This window comes from Poromitra crassiceps, assembly GCF_964638095.1.
Source record: "Poromitra crassiceps genome assembly, chromosome: 4".
Taxonomy (NCBI): Eukaryota; Metazoa; Chordata; class Actinopteri; order Beryciformes; family Melamphaidae; genus Poromitra; species Poromitra crassiceps.
The window spans coordinates 77,250,429-77,270,584 of NC_139626.1; the positions used below are offsets into that span (position 1 = coordinate 77,250,429).

At 47.7% G+C, this 20,156-nt stretch overlaps 1 protein-coding gene across 1 annotated transcript in view; it reads right to left on the minus strand.

The window, feature by feature from the left end:
• Positions 1-20,156, minus strand: part of LOC310775953 (uncharacterized protein) — a gene marked incomplete at its 3' end in the record, with an annotated part of 62,385 nt that overhangs the window by 5,590 nt on the left and 36,639 nt on the right. The window contains exons 3-5 of the mRNA XM_083636075.1: positions 5,845-5,958; positions 4,988-5,101; positions 2,366-2,479 (exon numbers count right to left, since the gene is read on the minus strand). Coding sequence (XP_083492201.1) covers positions 2,366-2,479; positions 4,988-5,101; positions 5,845-5,958 — 342 coding nt within the window. The remainder of the gene's footprint in view (positions 1-2,365; positions 2,480-4,987; positions 5,102-5,844; positions 5,959-20,156) is intronic.

Consider the following 20,156-nt stretch of genomic DNA (forward strand, 5'->3'; position numbering starts at 1 on the left):
TATTATACCAGTTACTTTGTCAAGTAACTCAAGTTACAAATTGAGTTACATTTTATTAAATCAATGCACATATTTCAAAAAGATACAATCATTTCCTAATCAAACTGTGTATTTTTATGCAAATAACCACTATTTTGACAACAATAACAAAGGAAAATGATAACATTTAGAATTTTGGATTGTTTACACTGACTTCAAGGCGGTTGAAATTATTTTTGGGATGGTTCCGGGGCAACAATGTCATTCTGCTGCTGCTGTTGTTTTGGTAAAAGTAATGCAAAAATAGTGTAATAAGTAACGAGTTACTCTACACAGAAAGTAATTGTAAAGTAACGTATTACTTTTAAATGAAAGTAACAAGTAATATGTAGTATATTCCATTTTGAAAGTAACTTGCCCAACACTACATAACCTCCCCCAGACTCTAACCCTAAACCTAACCTCTCCCACCCCCCCCACGCCTATACCTAACCTCCCCCAGACCCTAACCCTAAACCTAACCTCTCACACCTAAACCATAAGCTCCCCCAGACCCTAACCCTAAACCTAACCTCTCCCACGCCCCACAAATTTGGGACTGAACTCTGTCAGGTCTCCCTAAGCGCACCCCCCCAGTTGGAAGTCGATATGACGATTCTCGAAATAAACCACTTTTTGTGTTGCCGGTAGGTGCCGCTATGCCGAATTGCATTTTCTGCCTTAGGCCAACAGCAAAGTTGGGGAGTGAGAGGGGATGACATGCGGCAAAGGACCTCGGGTCGGATTTTAACCCATGTCGGCCGCACAAAGGACCGAGCCTCCGTCGTGCGCTGTTTCACTACCCCTGACCAGCCAATCAGAGTGATTTCTGTGACCAATGACCCAACGCCAATTCAAAGCTGCCGACAAAGCCAACTAGTGTGAACGGTGCGGGACACACTGCAAATACTAGAGCTATCTATCTATCTATCTATCTATCTATCTATCTATCTATCTATCTATCTATCTATCTATCTATCTATCTCTGATGACTGTGAATCTGACAACAGTATACAATAAATATAGATGCATAATGGACATAATGCAACACATTTTTCGACTTAAGTTCACTCCCAGTGGTCGGCACCTTACCACAACCTTTGACCCAACGCCGATTCAAAGCTGCCGACAAAGCCAACTAGTGTCAACGGTGCGGGACGCACTGCAAATACTAGATCGATCGATCTATCTCTCTCTCTCTCTCTCTCTCTCTCTCTCTCTCTCTCTCTATCTATCTATCTATCTATCTATCTATCTATCTATCTATCTATCTCTCTCTCTCTCTCTATCTATCTATCTATCTATCTATCTCTCTATCTATCTATCTATAGCCGTTTTCCCACATGCGCTTTGTACCGCTAAATGACCGGAACGTGGTCTAATGCCTGCATGTGTGAAAGTTGTCGTGCCGGTATAAGCATCATCCGTCATCGCGGAGATTTCACCAGTTTCGAGCCAGTCAGAAGACCGGGTATGCGCGATAGCGGACTCAAGTGTAGAACGGGTCCAGTCATTTCCCGCGACACTCTCATGGGCGAGGTGTACACACGTTGCTTAATGTTCCAGCGGGCATAATCTAATCATTCGCGCACATTAAAGCAAACTGGCGAAATGATCTTGTGAGAATAAGAGCAGTAGCCTATGTCAGCTTCATGTGTGGGTGTGCTGATTTTCCCCTCTCTCCTCTCTGCTGCCTGCTCGCTCTCTGGCCACAGTCCGTCCTCCTCCTTCAGTCAGCCCGACAGGGACACAGACGAAGCAAATGCACGAAGCGAAATGTGGAAGTATTTTGCTTACGTTGCCGACAGCGAAGGCAAGCCCGGACACATCAAACGAAGCCAGTCTGTAAAAAGTGCTTCAACGACGCAGGTGAACGGATAAACAAGAAAACTTATTTCACCATCAAGAGTTTTGCCGACACGTCACTCCCCACCCGCTCTGCAGTGCCGCCCCGCCCCCCAACATACAGGCAATTTCGCTGCTAGATTCCGATATGCGAGAGGAGAGGTGTGAAGGGAAATGTCCGATATTGACTTACAGGTAATTTTCCGGTACGCATGTGGGAAAACGGTCTCTCTCTCTCTCTCCTCTCTCTCTCTCTCTCTCTCTCTCTCTCTCTCTCTCTCTCTCTCTCTCTCTCTCTCTCTCTCTCTCTCTCTCTCTCTGATGACTGTGAATCTGACAACAGTATATAATAAATATAGATGCATATGGAGCCAGAGTGGGCAACGCATTTTTCTACTTAAGTTCACTCCCAGTGGTCGGCACCTTACCACAACCTTTGCTGTGCGACTGTGTGTTACTTTTCCTTTGATGTGAATCTGACAACAGCATCTGAAATAAATACCTCTGATCAGTAGACTGCTGTCCATCTTTGAAGTTCAAAGGGGGATCCATAGACCGGTCACTCTTCATGGACAGACAGCTGGGCTCAGGGGAGTCTGCTCTCTCCTGCTGCATCCTGAGAGAAACATTATGAACATTGTGAAGGTATATGTGTCTTTATGAAGAAGACAGTTTAATGTTTTTCATTCTTGTTTATGTTCCAGGGCCGAATAATATGGTATCTGCTGAAACCATAACTGACAACTTCAGTGTTGCGCTGTCCCATTCAGCAGATCAACCGTTTGTTCATCTTGCAGATTTTAATACACAGCCTTCAACTAACCTGAGGATTTTTATTGTGAAGAGAAAGAGAACAGATATACAGCTGCGATTTTTGAGAGAGAAGAGAAGAGAAGAAGAGACGAAATGAGTGAAACAGAGCAGAGCTGTATGTGTGTGTGTGTGTGTGTGTGTGTGTGTGTGTGTGTGTGTGTGTGTGTGTGTGTGTGGGTGTGTGTGTGTGTGTGTGTGTGTGTGTGTGTGTGTGTGTGTGTGTGTGTGTGTGTGTGTGGCATCTAGACTGGCCAGTGGAGCGTGACGTAGGGCTGCCTCCCCCAAAAGTTGTATCGCCCTGAGCTCTCTCGCCGTACGACCTATGCGTGTTTTTCATGCATACCCTGCATCGCCCACTGCCGGAGCCTGTCGGACTACCCCCATTGACTATGAATAGAGCACGGAGGGTCAATGCCAGCGTCAGATTGTGTCTGAATGAGCCCTAAGTCTTCTGTTTCGAGAATCTACTCAACCTCCTACAATTTGCTTATAAATGGCACAGGGGGACAGAGGACACACCTCTCACTATGATGGACCAATAGCCAGACACCTACAACAATCAAAAGCATTTTGAATTTGGATTCTAACACTATGCAAATTGACACACATTTAGAACGACTTTTTAAGATGAACATGAATGGTGGCTTCAAGAGAGTTTTTACTATTTTACTATTCAGATGAGCTTGTGTTACAGTGGGGTGCCACAAGGATGCGTGTTGCCACCATTTCTGTTGGGCAGTTCAAAGCAGCGTACTCCCCCAGTTTGAAGTCCATCAGACAAATGGTTCTTGAGATAAACCGCTTTTTGTGTTGACACGATGCCGAATTGCATGAAATTCGGTGCCCCGTCTATGTGCCGACAGCCCGCAGTGCCGACAACCCACAAGCAGAACCAGCTGAGCGAGGCAGTGTGCAGCGTGTCGGTGGACCCGCTGGAGCTAACCTCTCCCAGCCCCCATGCCTAAACCTAACCTCCCCCAGACCCTAACCCTAAACCTAACCTCTCCCACCCCCACGCCTAAACCCAGTTTTGGGGGTAACTCATTACAAAAGTAACATATTACATGTAATATATTACTTTTAGCAGTAACTCAGTAATATAACTTATTACTTATCGGATTTCAGTAATATTATACCAGTTACTTTGTCAAGTAACTCAAGTTACAAATTGAGTTACATTTTATTAAATCAATGCACATATTTCGAAAAGATACAATAATTTCCTAATCAAACTGTGTATTTTTATGCAAATAAGCACTATGTTGACAACAATAACAAAGGAAAATGATAACATTTAGAATTTTGGATTGTTTACACTGACTTCAAGGCGGTTGAAATTATTTTTGGGATGGTTCCGGGGCAACGATGTCATTTAGCTGCTGCACTGTTGTTTTGGTAAAAGTAATGCAAAAATAGTGTAATAAGTAACGAGTTACTCTACACAGAAAGTAATATTGTGAAGTAACATATTACTTTTAAATGAAAGTAACAAGTAATATGTAGTATATTACATTTTGAAAGTAACTTGCCCAACACTACATAACCTCCCCCAGACCCTAACCCTAAACCTAACCTCTCTCACCCCCCCACGCCTAAACCTAACCTCCCCCAGACCCTAACCCTAAACCTAACCTCTCACGCCTAAACCATAAGCTCCCCCAGACCCTAACCCTAAACCCAACTTCTCCCATGCCCCACGAATTTGGGACTGAACTCTGTCAGGTCTCCCTAAGCGCACCCCCCCAGTTTGAAGTCGATATGACGATTCTCGAAGTAAACCACTTTTTGTGTTGCCGGTAGGTGGCGCTATGCCGAATTGCATTTTCTGCCTTAGGCCAACAGCAAAGTTGGGGAGTGAGAGGGGATGACATGCGGCAAAGGACCTCGGGTCGGATTTGAACCCACGTCGGCCGCAGGAAGGACCGAGCCTCCGTCGTGCGCTGTTTCGCTACCCCTGACCAGCCAATCACAGTGATTTCTGTCACCAATGATCCAACGCCAATTCAAAGCTGCCGACAAAGCCAACTAGTGTCAACGGTGCGGGACACACTGCAAATACTAGAGCTATCTATCTATCTATCTATCTATCTATCTATCTATCTATCTATCTATCTATCTATCTATCTATCTCTGATGACTGTGAATCTGACAACAGTATACAATAAATATAGATGCATAATGGACATAATGGAACGCATTTTTCGACTTAAGTTCACTCCCAGTGGTCGGCACCTTACCACAACCTTTGGTGTGCGACTGTGTGTTACTTTTCCTTTGATGTGAATCTGACAACAGCATCTGAAATAAATACCTTTTGTCAGTAGACTGCTGTCCATCTTTGAAGTTCAAAGGGGGATCCATAGACCGGTCACTCTTCATGGACACACAGCTGGGCTCAGGAGAGTCTGCTCTCTGCTGCTGCATCCTGAGAGAAACACATTATTGACATTGTGAAGGTATATGTGTCTTTATGAAGAAGACACTTTCATGTTTTTCATTCTTGTTTATGTTCCAGGGCCGAATAATATGGTATCTGCTGAAACCATAACTGACAACTTCAGTGTTGCGCTGTCCCATTCAGCAGATCAACCGTTTGTTCATCTTGCAGATTTTAATACACAGCCTTCAACTAACCTGAGGATTTTTATTGTGAAGAGAAAGAGAACAGAATCAGAATCAGAAACACTTTATTGCCAAATGCATCACAAGGACAGACAGGAATTAATCAATCAGAGTGATTTCTGTCACCAATGACCCAACGCCGATTCAAAGCTGCCGACAAAGCCAACTAGTGTCAACGGTGCGGGACGCACTGCAAATACTAGAGCTATCTATCTATCTAATGTTCTCTCTCTCTCTCTCTCTCTCTCTCTCTCTCTCTCTCTCTCTCTCTCTCTCTATCTATCTCTCTCTATCTCTATCTATCTATCTATCTATCTATCTATCCATCTATCTATCTATCTATCTATCTATCTATCTATCTCTGATGACTGTGAGTCTGACGACAGTATACAATAAATATAGATGCATAAAGGAGCCAGAGTGTGCAATGCATTTTTCTACTTAAGTTCACTCCCAGTGGTCGGCACCTTACCACAACCTTTGATGTGCGACTGTGTGTTACTTTTCCTTTGATGTGAATCTGACAACAGCATCTGAAATAAATACCTTTGATCAGTAGACTGCTGTCCATCTTTGAAGCTAATAGGGCGATGCATAGACCAGTCACTCTTCATGGACACACAGCTGGGTACAGGGGAGTCTGCTCTCTCCTGCTGCATCCTGAGAGAAACACATTATGGACATTGATGTTGAAGGTATGTGTGTCTTTATGAAGAAGACAGTTTCATGTTTTTCATTCTTGTTTATGTTCCAGGGGCGAATAATATGTTATCTGCTGAAACCATAACTGACAACTTCAGTGTTGCGCTGTCCCATTCAGCAGATCAACCGTTTGTTCATCTTGCAGATTTTAATACACAGCCTTCAACTAACCTGAGGATTTTTATTGTGAAGAGAAAGAGAACAGAATCAGAATCAGAAACACTTCATTGCCAAATGCATCACAAGGACAGACAGGAATTAATTCTGGTCAATCAGCACACTCGACAAGATACAAATAAACATACATACATATACGACAGTGAAGACAAGACACTCAGGACATGAACGAGCATGTAGTTGGTTACCACAACCAATAGTTTTGACTAAAAAATGCAGCTATGCACTCATAAAAGCACTCATAAAAACAATAAAATCACCAGAACTAGGATAAAAAATTAAAATATAGAGATGCATGGATTAAAATAGTAAGATAAAGTGCTCTAAAAAGGGTGACTGGAACGACGGGGGGGGGGGGGGGGGGGTCCATGACCTCAGATGTGATTGGACTTGTTGAGGAGAGAGACAGCCCTCGGGAAGAAACTGTTTAGGTGGCGTGTGGTTCTGGTTTTGATATACAGCCGCGATTTTTGAGAGAGAAGAGAAGAAGAGACGAAAGGAGTGAAACAGAGCAGAGCTCTGTGTGTGTGTGTGTGTGTGTGTGTGTGTGTGTGTGTGTGTGTGTGTGTGTGTGTGTGTGTGTGTGTGTGTGTGTGTGTGTGGCATCTAGACTGGCCAGTGGAGCGTGACATAGGGCTGCATCCCCCAAAAGTTGGATCGCCCTGAGCTCTCTCGCCCTATGACCTATGCGTGTTTTTCACGCATACCCTGCGTCGCCCACTGCCGGAGCCTGTCGGACTACCCCCATTGACTATGAATGGAGCACGGAGGGTCAATGCGAGCGTCAGATTGTGTCTGAATGAGCCCTAAGTCTTCTGTTTCGAGAATCTACTCAACCTCTACACGCCTCTCACTATGATGGACCAATAGCCAGACACCTACAACAATCAAAAGCATTTTGAATTTGGATTCTAACACTATGCAAATTGACACACATTTAGAACGACTTTTTAAGATGAACATGAATGGTGGCCTCAAGAGAGTTTTTACTATTTTACTATTCAGATGAGCTTGTGTTACAGTGGGACGTGTTGCCACCATTTCTGTTTTGCGCTTACAGAAGCCTTACACCAATGAAATGACTGTTCAGAATCACTTTTGATGACTCTTCACAGCAGTAATGTCAAGCAGTTTAAATATGCTGATGATATGGTCTTGGTTGTCTTCTCGTGGAAGACAATACCACACATGAGGATACTTACTCCAGCCAGGTCACTATACTGTACTGTAGGATGCTTACTCCAGCCAGGTCCCTATACTGTACTGCCGGATGCTTACTCCAGCCAGGTCACTATACTGTACTGCAGGATGGTTACTCCAGCCAGGTCACTATACTGTACTGCAGGATACTTACTCCAGCCAGGTCACTATACTGTACTGCAGGATGCTTACTCCAGCCAGGTCACTACACTGTACTGCAGGATACTTACTCCAGCCAGGTCACTATACTGTACTGCAGGATGCTTACTCCAGCCAGGTCACTATACTGTACTGCAGGATACTTACTCCAGCCAGGTCACTATACTGTACTGCAGGATGCTTACTCCAGCCAGGTCACTATACTGTACTGCAGGATACTTACTCCAGCCAGGTCACTATACTGTACTGCAGGATACTTACTCCAGCCAGGTCACTATACTGTACTGCAGGATGCTTACTCCAGCCAGGTCACTATACTGTACTGCAGGATGCTTACTCCAGCCAGGTCACTATACTGTACTGCAGGATGCTTACTCCAGCCAGGTCACTATACTGTACTGCAGGATGCTTAATCCAGCCAGGTCACTATACTGTACTGCAGGATGCTTACTCCAGCCAGGTCACTATACTGTACTGCCGGATGCTTACTCCATCTAGGTCACTATACTGTACTGCAGGATGCTTACTCCAGCCAGGTCACTGTACTGCAGGATGCTTACTCCAGCCAGGTCACTATACTGTACTGCAGGATGCTTACTCCAGCCAGGTCACTATACTGTACTGCCGGATGCTTACTCAGCCAGGTCACTATACTGTACTGCCGGATGCTTACTCCAGCCAGGTCACTATACTGTAATGCAGGATGCTTACTCCAGCCAGGTCACTATACTGTACTGCAGGATGCTTACTCCATCTAGGTCACTATACTGTACTGCAGGATGCTTACTCCAGCCAGGTCACTATACTGTACTGCAGCATGCTTACTCCAGCCAGGTCACTATACTGTAATGCAGGATGCTTAGTCCATCTAGGTCACTATACTGTACTGCAGGATGCTTACTCCAGCCAGGTCACTATACTGTACTGCCGGATGCTTACTCCAGCCAGGTCACTATACTGTACTGCAGGATGCTTACTCCAGCCAGGTCACTATACTGTACTGCAGGATGCTTACTCCAGCCAGGTCACTATACTGTACTGCAGGATGCTTACTCCAGCCAGGTCACTGTACTGTACTGCAGGATGCTTACTCCAGCCAGGTCACTGTACTGTACTGCAGGATGCTTACTCCAGCCAGGTCACTATACTGTACTGCAGGATGCTTACTCCAGCCAGGTCACTATACTGTACTGTAGGATGCTTACTCCAGCCAGGTCACTGTACTGTACTACAGGATGCTTACTCCAGCCAGGTCACTGTACTGCAGGATGCTTACTCCAGCCAGGTCACTGTACTGCAGGATGCTTACTCCAGCCAGATCACTATACTGTACTGTAGGATGCTTACTCCAGCCAGGTCACTATACTGTACTGCAGGATGCTTACTCCAGCCAGGTCACTATACTGTACTGCAGGATGCTTACTCCAGCCAGGTCACTGTACTGCAGGATGCTTACTCCAGCCAGGTCACTGTACTGTACTACAGGATGCTTACTCCAGCCAGGTCACTATACTGTACTGCCGGATGCTTACTCCAGCCAGGTCACTATACTGTACTGCAGATTGCTTACTCCAGCCAGGTCACTGTACTGCAGGATGCTTACTCCAGCCAGGTCACTATACTGTACTGTAGGATGCTTACTCCAGCCAGGTCACTATACTGTACTGCAGGATACTTACTCCAGCCAGGTCACTATACTGTACTGCAGGATGCTTACTCCAGCCAGGTCACTATACTGTACTGCAGGATACTTACTCCAGCCAGGTCACTATACTGTACTGCAGGATGCTTACTCCAGCCAGGTCACTATACTGTACTGCAGGATACTTACTCCAGCCAGGTCAGTATACTGTACTGCAGGATACTTACTCCAGCCAGGTCACTATACTGTACTGCAGGATGCTTACTCCAGCCAGGTCACTATACTGTACTGCAGGATGCTTACTCCAGCCAGGTCACTATACTGTACTGCAGGATGCTTACTCCAGCCAGGTCACTATACTGTACTGCAGGATGCTTAATCCAGCCAGGTCACTATACTGTACTGCAGGATGCTTACTCCAGCCAGGTCACTATACTGTACTGCCGGATGCTTACTCCAGCCAGGTCACTATACTGTAATGCAGGATGCTTACTCCATCTAGGTCACTATACTGTACTGCAGGATGCTTACTCCAGCCAGGTCACTATACTGTAATGCAGGATGCTTACTCCATCTAGGTCACTATACTGTACTGCAGGATGCTTACTCCATCTAGGTCACTATACTGTAATGCAGGATGCTTACTCCATCTAGGTCACTATACTGTACTGCAGGATACTTACTCCAGCCAGGTCACTGTACTGCAGGATGCTTACTCCAGCCAGGTCACTATACTGTACTGCAGGATGCTTACTCCAGCCAGGTCACTATACTGTACTGCAGGATGCTTACTCCAGCCAGGTCACTATACTGTACTGCCGGATGCTTACTCCAGCCAGGTCACTATACTGTAATGCAGGATGCTTACTCCAGCCAGGTCACTATACTGTACTGCAGGATGCTTACTCCATCTAGGTCACTATACTGTACTGCAGGATGCTTACTCCAGCCAGGTCACTATACTGTACTGCAGCATGCTTACTCCAGCCAGGTCACTATACTGTAATGCAGGATGCTTACTCCATCTAGGTCACTATACTGTACTGCAGGATGCTTACTCCAGCCAGGTCACTATACTGTACTGCCGGATGCTTACTCCAGCCAGGTCACTATACTGTACTGCAGGATGCTTACTCCAGCCAGGTCACTATACTGTACTGCAGGATGCTTACTCCAGCCAGGTCACTATACTGTACTGCAGGATGCTTACTCCAGCCAGGTCACTGTACTGCAGGATGCTTACTCCAGCCAGGTCACTGTACTGCAGGATGCTTACTCCAGCCAGGTCACTATACTGTACTGCCGGATGCTTACTCCAGCCAGGTCACTATACTCTACTGCAGGATGCTTACTCAGCCAGGTCACTATACTGTACTGCAGGATACTTACTCCAGCCAGGTCACTATACTCTACTGCAGGATGCTTACTCCAGCCAGATCACTATACTGTACTGCAGGATGCTTACTCCAGCCAGGTCACTATACTGTACTGCAGGATGCTTACTCCAGCCAGGTCACTGTACTGTACTGCAGGATGCTTACTCCAGCCAGGTCACTGTACTGTACTGCAGGATGCTTACTCCAGCCAGGTCACTATACTGTACTGCAGGATGCTTACTCCAGCCAGGTCACTATACTGTACTGCAGGATGCTTACTCCAGCCAGGTCACTATACTGTACTGCAGGATGCTTACTCCAGCCAGGTCACTGTACTGCAGGATGCTTACTCCAGCCAGGTCACTGTACTGCAGGATGCTTACTCCAGCCAGGTCACTATACTGTACTGCAGGATGCTTACTCCAGCCAGGTCACTATACTGTACTGCAGGATGCTTACTCCAGCCAGGTCACTATACTGTACTGCAGGATGCTTACTCCAGCCAGGTCACTGTACTGCAGGATGCTTACTCCAGCCAGGTCACTGTACTGCAGGATGCTTACTCCAGCCAGGTCACTATACTGTACTGCAGGATGCTTACTCCAGCCAGGTCACTGTACTGTACTACAGGATGCTTACTCCAGCCAGGTCACTGTACTGCAGGATGCTTACTCCAGCCAGGTCACTGTACTGCAGGATGCTTACTCCAGCCAGATCAATATACTGTACTGTAGGATGCTTACTCCAGCCAGGTCACTATACTGTACTGCAGGATGCTTACTCCAGCCAGGTCACTATACTGTACTGCAGGATGCTTACTCCAGCCAGGTCACTATACTGTACTGCAGGATGCTTACTCCAGCCAGGTCACTGTACTGCAGGATGCTTACTCCAGCCAGGTTACTGTACTGTACTACAGGATGCTTACTCCAGCCAGGTCACTATACTGTACTGCTGGATGCTTACTCCAGCCAGGTCACTATACTGTACTGCAGATTGCTTACTCCAGCCAGGTCACTGTACTGCAGGATGCTTACTCCAGCCAGGTCACTATACTGTACTGTAGGATGCTTACTCCAGCCAGGTCACTATACTGTACTGCAGGATGCTTACTCCAGCCAGGTCACTATACTGTACTGCCGGATGCTTACTCCAGCCAGGTCACTATACTGTACTGCAGATTGCTTACTCCAGCCAGGTCACTGTACTGCAGGATGCTTACTCCAGCCAGGTCACTATACTCTACTGCAGGATGCTTACTCCAGCCAGATCACTATACTGTACTGCAGGATGCTTACTCCAGCCAGGTCACTATACTGTACTGCAGGATGCTTACTCCAGCCAGGTCACTGTACTGTACTGCAGGATGCTTACTCCAGCCAGGTCACTGTACTGTACTGCAGGATGCTTACTCCAGCCAGGTCACTATACTGTACTGCAGGATGCTTACTCCAGCCAGGTCACTATACTGTACTGCAGGATGCTTACTCCAGCCAGGTCACTATACTGTACTGCAGGATGCTTACTCCAGCCAGGTCACTATACTGTACTGCAGGATGCTTACTCCAGCCAGGTCACTGTACTGCAGGATGCTTACTCCAGCCAGGTCACTGTACTGTACTACAGGATGCTTACTCCAGCCAGGTCACTATACTGTACTGCCGGATGCTTACTCCAGCCAGGTCACTATACTGTACTGCAGATTGCTTACTCCAGCCAGGTCACTGTACTGCAGGATGCTTACTCCAGCCAGGTCACTATACTGTACTGTAGGATGCTTACTCCAGCCAGGTCATTATACTGTACTGCAGGATGCTTACTCCAGCCAGGTCACTATACTGTACTGCCGGATGCTTACTCCAGCCAGGTCACTATACTGTACTGCAGATTGCTTACTCCAGCCAGGTCACTGTACTGCAGGATGCTTACTCCAGCCAGGTCACTATACTGTACTGTAGGATGCTTACTCCAGCCAGGTCACTATACTGTACTACAGGATGCTTACTCCAGCCAGGTCACTATACTCTACTGCAGGATGCTTACTCCAGCCAGGTCACTATACTGTAATGCAGGATGCTTACTCCAGCCAGGTCACTATACTGTACTGTAGGATGCTTACTCCAGCCAGGTCACTATACTCTACTGCAGGATGCTTAATCCAGCCAGGTCACTATACTGTACTGCAGGATGCTTACTCCAGCCAGGTCACTATACTGTACTGTAGGATACTTACTCCAGCCAGGTCACTATACTGTACTACAGGATGCTTACTCCAGCCAGGTCACTATACTGTACTGCAGGATGCTTAATCCAGCCAGGTCACTATACTGTACTGCAGGATGCTTACTCCAGCCAGGTCACTATACTGTACTGCAGGATGCTTACTCCATCTAGGTCACTATACTGTACTGTAGGATGCTTACTCCAGCCAGGTCACTATACTGCAGGATGTTTACTCCATCTAGGTCACTATACTGTACTGTAGGATGCTTACTCCAGCCAGGTCACTATACTGCAGGATGTTTACTCCATCTAGGTCACTATACTGTACTGCAGGATGCTTACTCCAGCCAGGTCACTGTACTGCAGGATGCTTACTCGAGCCAGGTCACTATACTGTACTGCCGGATGCTTACTCCAGCCAGGTCACTATACTGTACTGCAGGATGCTTACTCCAGCCAGGTCACTATACTGAACTGTACTGCAGGATGCTTACTCCAGCCAGGTCACTGTACTGTACTGCAGGATGCTTACTCCAGCCAGGTCACTATACAGTACTGCAGGGTGCTTACTCCAGCCAGGTCACTATACTGTACTGCAGGATGCTTACTCCAGCCAGGTCACTATACTGTACTGTAGGATGCTTACTCCAGCCAGGTCACTGTACTGCAGGATGCTTACTCCAGCCAGATCACTATACTGTACTGTAGGATGCTTACTCCAGCCAGGTCACTATACTGTACTGCAGGATGCTTACTCCAGCCAGGTCACTATACTGTACTGCAGGATGCTTACTCCAGCCAGGTCACTATACTGTACTGCAGGATGCTTACTCCAGCCAGGTCACTATACTGTACTGCAGGATGCTTACTCCAGCCAGGTCACTGTACTGCAGGATGCTTACTCCAGCCAGGTCACTATACTGTACTACAGGATGCTTACTCCAGCCAGGTTACTGTACTGTACTGCAGGAAGCTTACTCCAGCCAGGTCACTATACTGTACTACAGGATGCTTACTCCAGCCAGGTCACTATACTGTACTGCCGGATGCTTACTCCAGCCAGGTCACTATACTGTACTGCAGGATGCGCTCTCCAGCGAGGTCACTATACTGTACTGTAGGATGCTTACTCCAGCCAGGTCACTATACTGTACTGCAGGATGCTTACTCCAGCGAGGTCACTGTACTGTACTGCAGGATGCTTACTCCAGCCAGGTCACTATACTGTACTGCCGGATGCTTACTCCAGCCAGGTCACTATACTGTACTGCAGATTGCTTACTCCAGCCAGGTCACTGTACTGCAGGATGCTTACTCCAGCCAGGTCACTATACTCTACTGCAGGATGCTTACTCCAGCCAGATCACTATACTGTACTGCAGGATGCTTACTCCAGCGAGGTCACTATACTGTACTGCAGGATGCTTACTCCAGCCAGGTCACTGTACTGTACTGCAGGATGCTTACTCCAGCCAGGTCACTGTACTGTACTGCAGGATGCTTACTCCAGCCAGGTCACTATACTGTACTGCAGGATGCTTACTCCAGGCAGGTCACTATACTGTACTGCAGGATGCTTACTCCAGCCAGGTCACTATACTGTACTGCAGGATGCTTACTCCAGCCAGGTCACTGTACTGCAGGATGCTTACTCCAGCCAGGTCACTGTACTGCAGGATGCTTACTTCAGCCAGGTCACTATACTGTACTGTAGGATGCTTACTCCAGCCAGGTCACTGTACTGTACTACAGGATGCTTACTCCAGCCAGGTCACTGTACTGCAGGATGCTTACTCCAGCCAGGTTACTGTACTGCAGGATGCTTACTCCAGCTAGGTCACTGTACTGTAGGATGCTTACTCCAGCCAGGTCACTGTACTGCAGGATGCTTACTCCAGCCAGATCACTATACTGTACTGTAGGATGCTTACTCCAGCCAGGTCACTATACTGTACTGCAGGATGCTTACTCCAGCCAGGTCACTATACTGTACTGCAGGATGCTTACTCCAGCCAGGTCACTATACTGTACTGCAGGATGCTTACTCCAGCCAGGTCACTATACTGTACTGCAGGATGCTTACACCAGCCAGGTCACTGTACTGCAGGATGCTTACTCCAGCCAGGTCACTGTACTGTACTACAGGATGCTTACTCCAGCCAGGTCACTATACTGTACTGCCGGATGCTTACTCCAGCCAGGTCACTATACTGTACTGCAGATTGCTTACTCCAGCCAGGTCACTGTACTGCAGGATGCTTACTCCAGCCAGGTCACTATACTGTACTGTAGGATGCTTACTCCAGCCAGGTCACTATACTGTACTGCAGGATGCTTACTCCAGCCAGGTCACTATACTGTACTGCCGGATGCTTACTCCAGCCAGGTCACTATACTGTACTGCAGATTGCTTACTCCAGCCAGGTCACTGTACTGCAGGATGCTTACTCCAGCCAGGTCACTATACTGTACTGTAGGATGCTTACTCCAGCCAGGTCACTATACTGTACTGCAGGATGCTTACTCCAGCCAGGTCACTATACTGTAATGCAGGATGCTTACTCCAGCCAGGTCACTATACTGTACTGCAGGATGCTTACTCCAGCCAGGTCACTGTACTGTACTGCAGGATGCTTAATCCAGCCAGGTCACTATACTGTACTGCAGGATGCTTACTCCAGCCAGGTCACTATACTGTACTGCCGGATGCTTACTCCAGCCAGGTCACTATACTGTAATGCAGGATGCTTACTCCATCTAGGTCACTATACTGTACTGCAGGATGCTTACTCCAGCCAGGTCACTATACTGTAATGCAGGATGCTTACTCCATCTAGGTCACTATACTGTACTGCAGGATGCTTACTCCATCTAGGTCACTATACTGTAATGCAGGATGCTTACTCCATCTAGGTCACTATACTGTACTGCAGGATACTTACTCCAGCCAGGTCACTGTACTGCAGGATGCTTACTCCAGCCAGGTCACTATACTGTACTGCAGGATGCTTACTCCAGCCAGGTCACTATACTGTACTGCAGGATGCTTACTCCAGCCAGGTCACTATACTGTACTGCCGGATGCTTACTCCAGCCAGGTCACTATACTGTAATGCAGGATGCTTACTCCAGCCAGGTCACTATACTGTACTGCAGGATGCTTACTCCATCTAGGTCACTATACTGTACTGCAGGATGCTTACTCCAGCCAGGTCACTATACTGTACTGCAGCATGCTTACTCCAGCCAGGTCACTATACTGTAATGCAGGATGCTTACTCCATCTAGGTCACTATACTGTACTGCAGGATGCTTACTCCAGCCAGGTCACTATACTGTACTGCCGGATGCTTACTCCAGCCAGGTCACTATACTGTACTGCAGGATGCTTACTCCAGCCAGGTCACTATACTGTACTGCAGGATGCTTACTCCAGCCAGGTCACTATACTGTACTGCAGGATGCTTACTCCAGCCAGGTCACTGTACTGCAGGATGCTTACTCCAGCCAGGTCACTGTACTGCAGGATGCTTACTCCAGCCAGGTCACTATACTGTACTGCCGGATGCTTACTCCAGCCAGGTCACTATACTCTACTGCAGGATGCTTACTCAGCCAGGTCACTATACTGTACTGCAGGATACTTACTCCAGCCAGGTCACTATACTCTACTGCAGGATGCTTACTCCAGCCAGATCACTATACTGTACTGCAGGATGCTTACTCCAGCCAGGTCACTATACTGTACTGCAGGATGCTTACTCCAGCCAGGTCACTGTACTGTACTGCAGGATGCTTACTCCAGCCAGGTCACTGTACTGTACTGCAGGATGCTTACTCCAGCCAGGTCACTATACTGTACTGCAGGATGCTTACTCCAGCCAGGTCACTATACTGTACTGCAGGATGCTTACTCCAGCCAGGTCACTATACTGTACTGCAGGATGCTTACTCCAGCCAGGTCACTGTACTGCAGGATGCTTACTCCAGCCAGGTCACTGTACTGCAGGATGCTTACTCCAGCCAGGTCACTATACTGTACTGCAGGATGCTTACTCCAGCCAGGTCACTATACTGTACTGCAGGATGCTTACTCCAGCCAGGTCACTATACTGTACTGCAGGATGCTTACTCCAGCCAGGTCACTGTACTGCAGGATGCTTACTCCAGCCAGGTCACTGTACTGCAGGATGCTTACTCCAGCCAGGTCACTATACTGTACTGCAGGATGCTTACTCCAGCCAGGTCACTGTACTGTACTACAGGATGCTTACTCCAGCCAGGTCACTGTACTGCAGGATGCTTACTCCAGCCAGGTCACTGTACTGCAGGATGCTTACTCCAGCCAGATCACTATACTGTACTGTAGGATGCTTACTCCAGCCAGGTCACTATACTGTACTGCAGGATGCTTACTCCAGCCAGGTCACTATACTGTACTGCAGGATGCTTACTCCAGCCAGGTCACTATACTGTACTGCAGGATGCTTACTCCAGCCAGGTCACTGTACTGCAGGATGCTTACTCCAGCCAGGTTACTGTACTGTACTACAGGATGCTTACTCCAGCCAGGTCACTATACTGTACTGCCGGATGCTTACTCCAGCCAGGTCACTATACTGTACTGCAGATTGCTTACTCCAGCCAGGTCACTGTACTGCAGGATGCTTACTCCAGCCAGGTCACTATACTGTACTGTAGGATGCTTACTCCAGCCAGGTCACTATACTGTACTGCAGGATGCTTACTCCAGCCAGGTCACTATACTGTACTGCCGGATGCTTACTCCAGCCAGGTCACTATACTGTACTGCAGATTGCTTACTCCAGCCAGGTCACTGTACTGCAGGATGCTTACTCCAGCCAGGTCACTATACTCTACTGCAGGATGCTTACTCCAGCCAGATCACTATACTGTACTGCAGGATGCTTACTCCAGCCAGGTCACTATACTGTACTGCAGGATGCTTACTCCAGCCAGGTCACTGTACTGTACTGCAGGATGCTTACTCCAGCCAGGTCACTATACTGTACTGCAGGATGCTTACTCCAGCCAGGTCACTATACTGTACTGCAGGATGCTTACTCCAGCCAGGTCACTATACTGTACTGCAGGATGCTTACTCCAGCCAGGTCACTATACTGTACTGCAGGATGCTTACTCCAGCCAGGTCACTGTACTGCAGGATGCTTACTCCAGCCAGGTCACTGTACTGTACTACAGGATGCTTACTCCAGCCAGGTCACTATACTGTACTGCCGGATGCTTACTCCAGCCAGGTCACTATACTGTACTGCAGATTGCTTACTCCAGCCAGGTCACTGTACTGCAGGATGCTTACTCCAGCCAGGTCACTATACTGTACTGTAGGATGCTTACTCCAGCCAGGTCACTATACTGTACTGCAGGATGCTTACTCCAGCCAGGTCACTATACTGTACTGCCGGATGCTTACTCCAGCCAGGTCACTATACTGTACTGCAGATTGCTTACTCCAGCCAGGTCACTGTACTGCAGGATGCTTACTCCAGCCAGGTCACTATACTGTACTGTAGGATGCTTACTCCAGCCAGGTCACTATACTGTACTACAGGATGCTTACTCCAGCCAGGTCACTATACTCTACTGCAGGATGCTTACTCCAGCCAGGTCACTATACTGTCATGCAGGATGCTTACTCCAGCCAGGTCACTATACTGTACTGTAGGATGCTTACTCCAGCCAGGTCACTATACTCTACTGCAGGATGCTTAATCCAGCCAGGTCACTATACTGTACTGCAGGATGCTTACTCCAGCCAGGTCACTATACTGTACTGTAGGATACTTACTCCAGCCAGGTCACTATACTGTACTACAGGATGCTTACTCCAGCCAGGTCACTATACTGTACTGCAGGATGCTTAATCCAGCCAGGTCACTATACTGTACTGCAGGATGCTTACTCCAGCCAGGTCACTATACTGTACTGCAGGATGCTTACTCCATCTAGGTCACTATACTGTACTGTAGGATGCTTACTCCAGCCAGGTCACTATACTGCAGGATGTTTACTCCATCTAGGTCACTATACTGTACTGTAGGATGCTTACTCCAGCCAGGTCACTATACTGCAGGATGTTTACTCCATCTAGGTCACTATACTGTACTGCAGGATGCTTACTCCAGCCAGGTCACTGTACTGCAGGATGCTTACTCGAGCCAGGTCACTATACTGTACTGCCGGATGCTTACTCCAGCCAGGTCACTATACTGTACTGCAGGATGCTTACTCCAGCCAGGTCACTATACTGAACTGTACTGCAGGATGCTTACTCCAGCCAGGTCACTGTACTGTACTGCAGGATGCTTACTCCAGCCAGGTCACTATACAGTACTGCAGGATGCTTACTCCAGCCAGGTCACTATACTGTACTGCAGGATGCTTACTCCAGCCAGGTCACTATACTGTACTGTAGGATGCTTACTCCAGCCAGGTCACTGTACTGCAGGATGCTTACTCCAGCCAGATCACTATACTGTACTGTAGGATGCTTACTCCAGCCAGGTCACTATACTGTACTGCAGGATGCTTACTCCAGCCAGGTCACTATACTGTACTGCAGGATGCTTACTCCAGCCAGGTCACTATACTGTACTGCAGGATGCTTACTCCAGCCAGGTCACTATACTGTACTGCAGGATGCTTACTCCAGCCAGGTCACTGTACTGCAGGATGCTTACTCCAGCCAGGTCACTATACTGTACTACAGGATGCTTACTCCAGCCAGGTTACTGTACTGTACTGCAGGAAGCTTACTCCAGCCAGGTCACTATACTGTACTACAGGATGCTTACTCCAGCCAGGTCACTATACTGTACTGCCGGATGCTTACTCCAGCCAGGTCACTATACTGTACTGCAGGATGCGCTCTCCAGCGAGGTCACTATACTGTACTGTAGGATGCTTACTCCAGCCAGGTCACTATACTGTACTGCAGGATGCTTACTCCAGCGAGGTCACTGTACTGTACTGCAGGATGCTTACTCCAGCCAGGTCACTATACTGTACTGCCGGATGCTTACTCCAGCCAGGTCACTATACTGTACTGCAGATTGCTTACTCCAGCCAGGTCACTGTACTGCAGGATGCTTACTCCAGCCAGGTCACTATACTCTACTGCAGGATGCTTACTCCAGCCAGATCACTATACTGTACTGCAGGATGCTTACTCCAGCGAGGTCACTATACTGTACTGCAGGATGCTTACTCCAGCCAGGTCACTGTACTGTACTGCAGGATGCTTACTCCAGCCAGGTCACTGTACTGTACTGCAGGATGCTTACTCCAGCCAGGTCACTATACTGTACTGCAGGATGCTTACTCCAGGCAGGTCACTA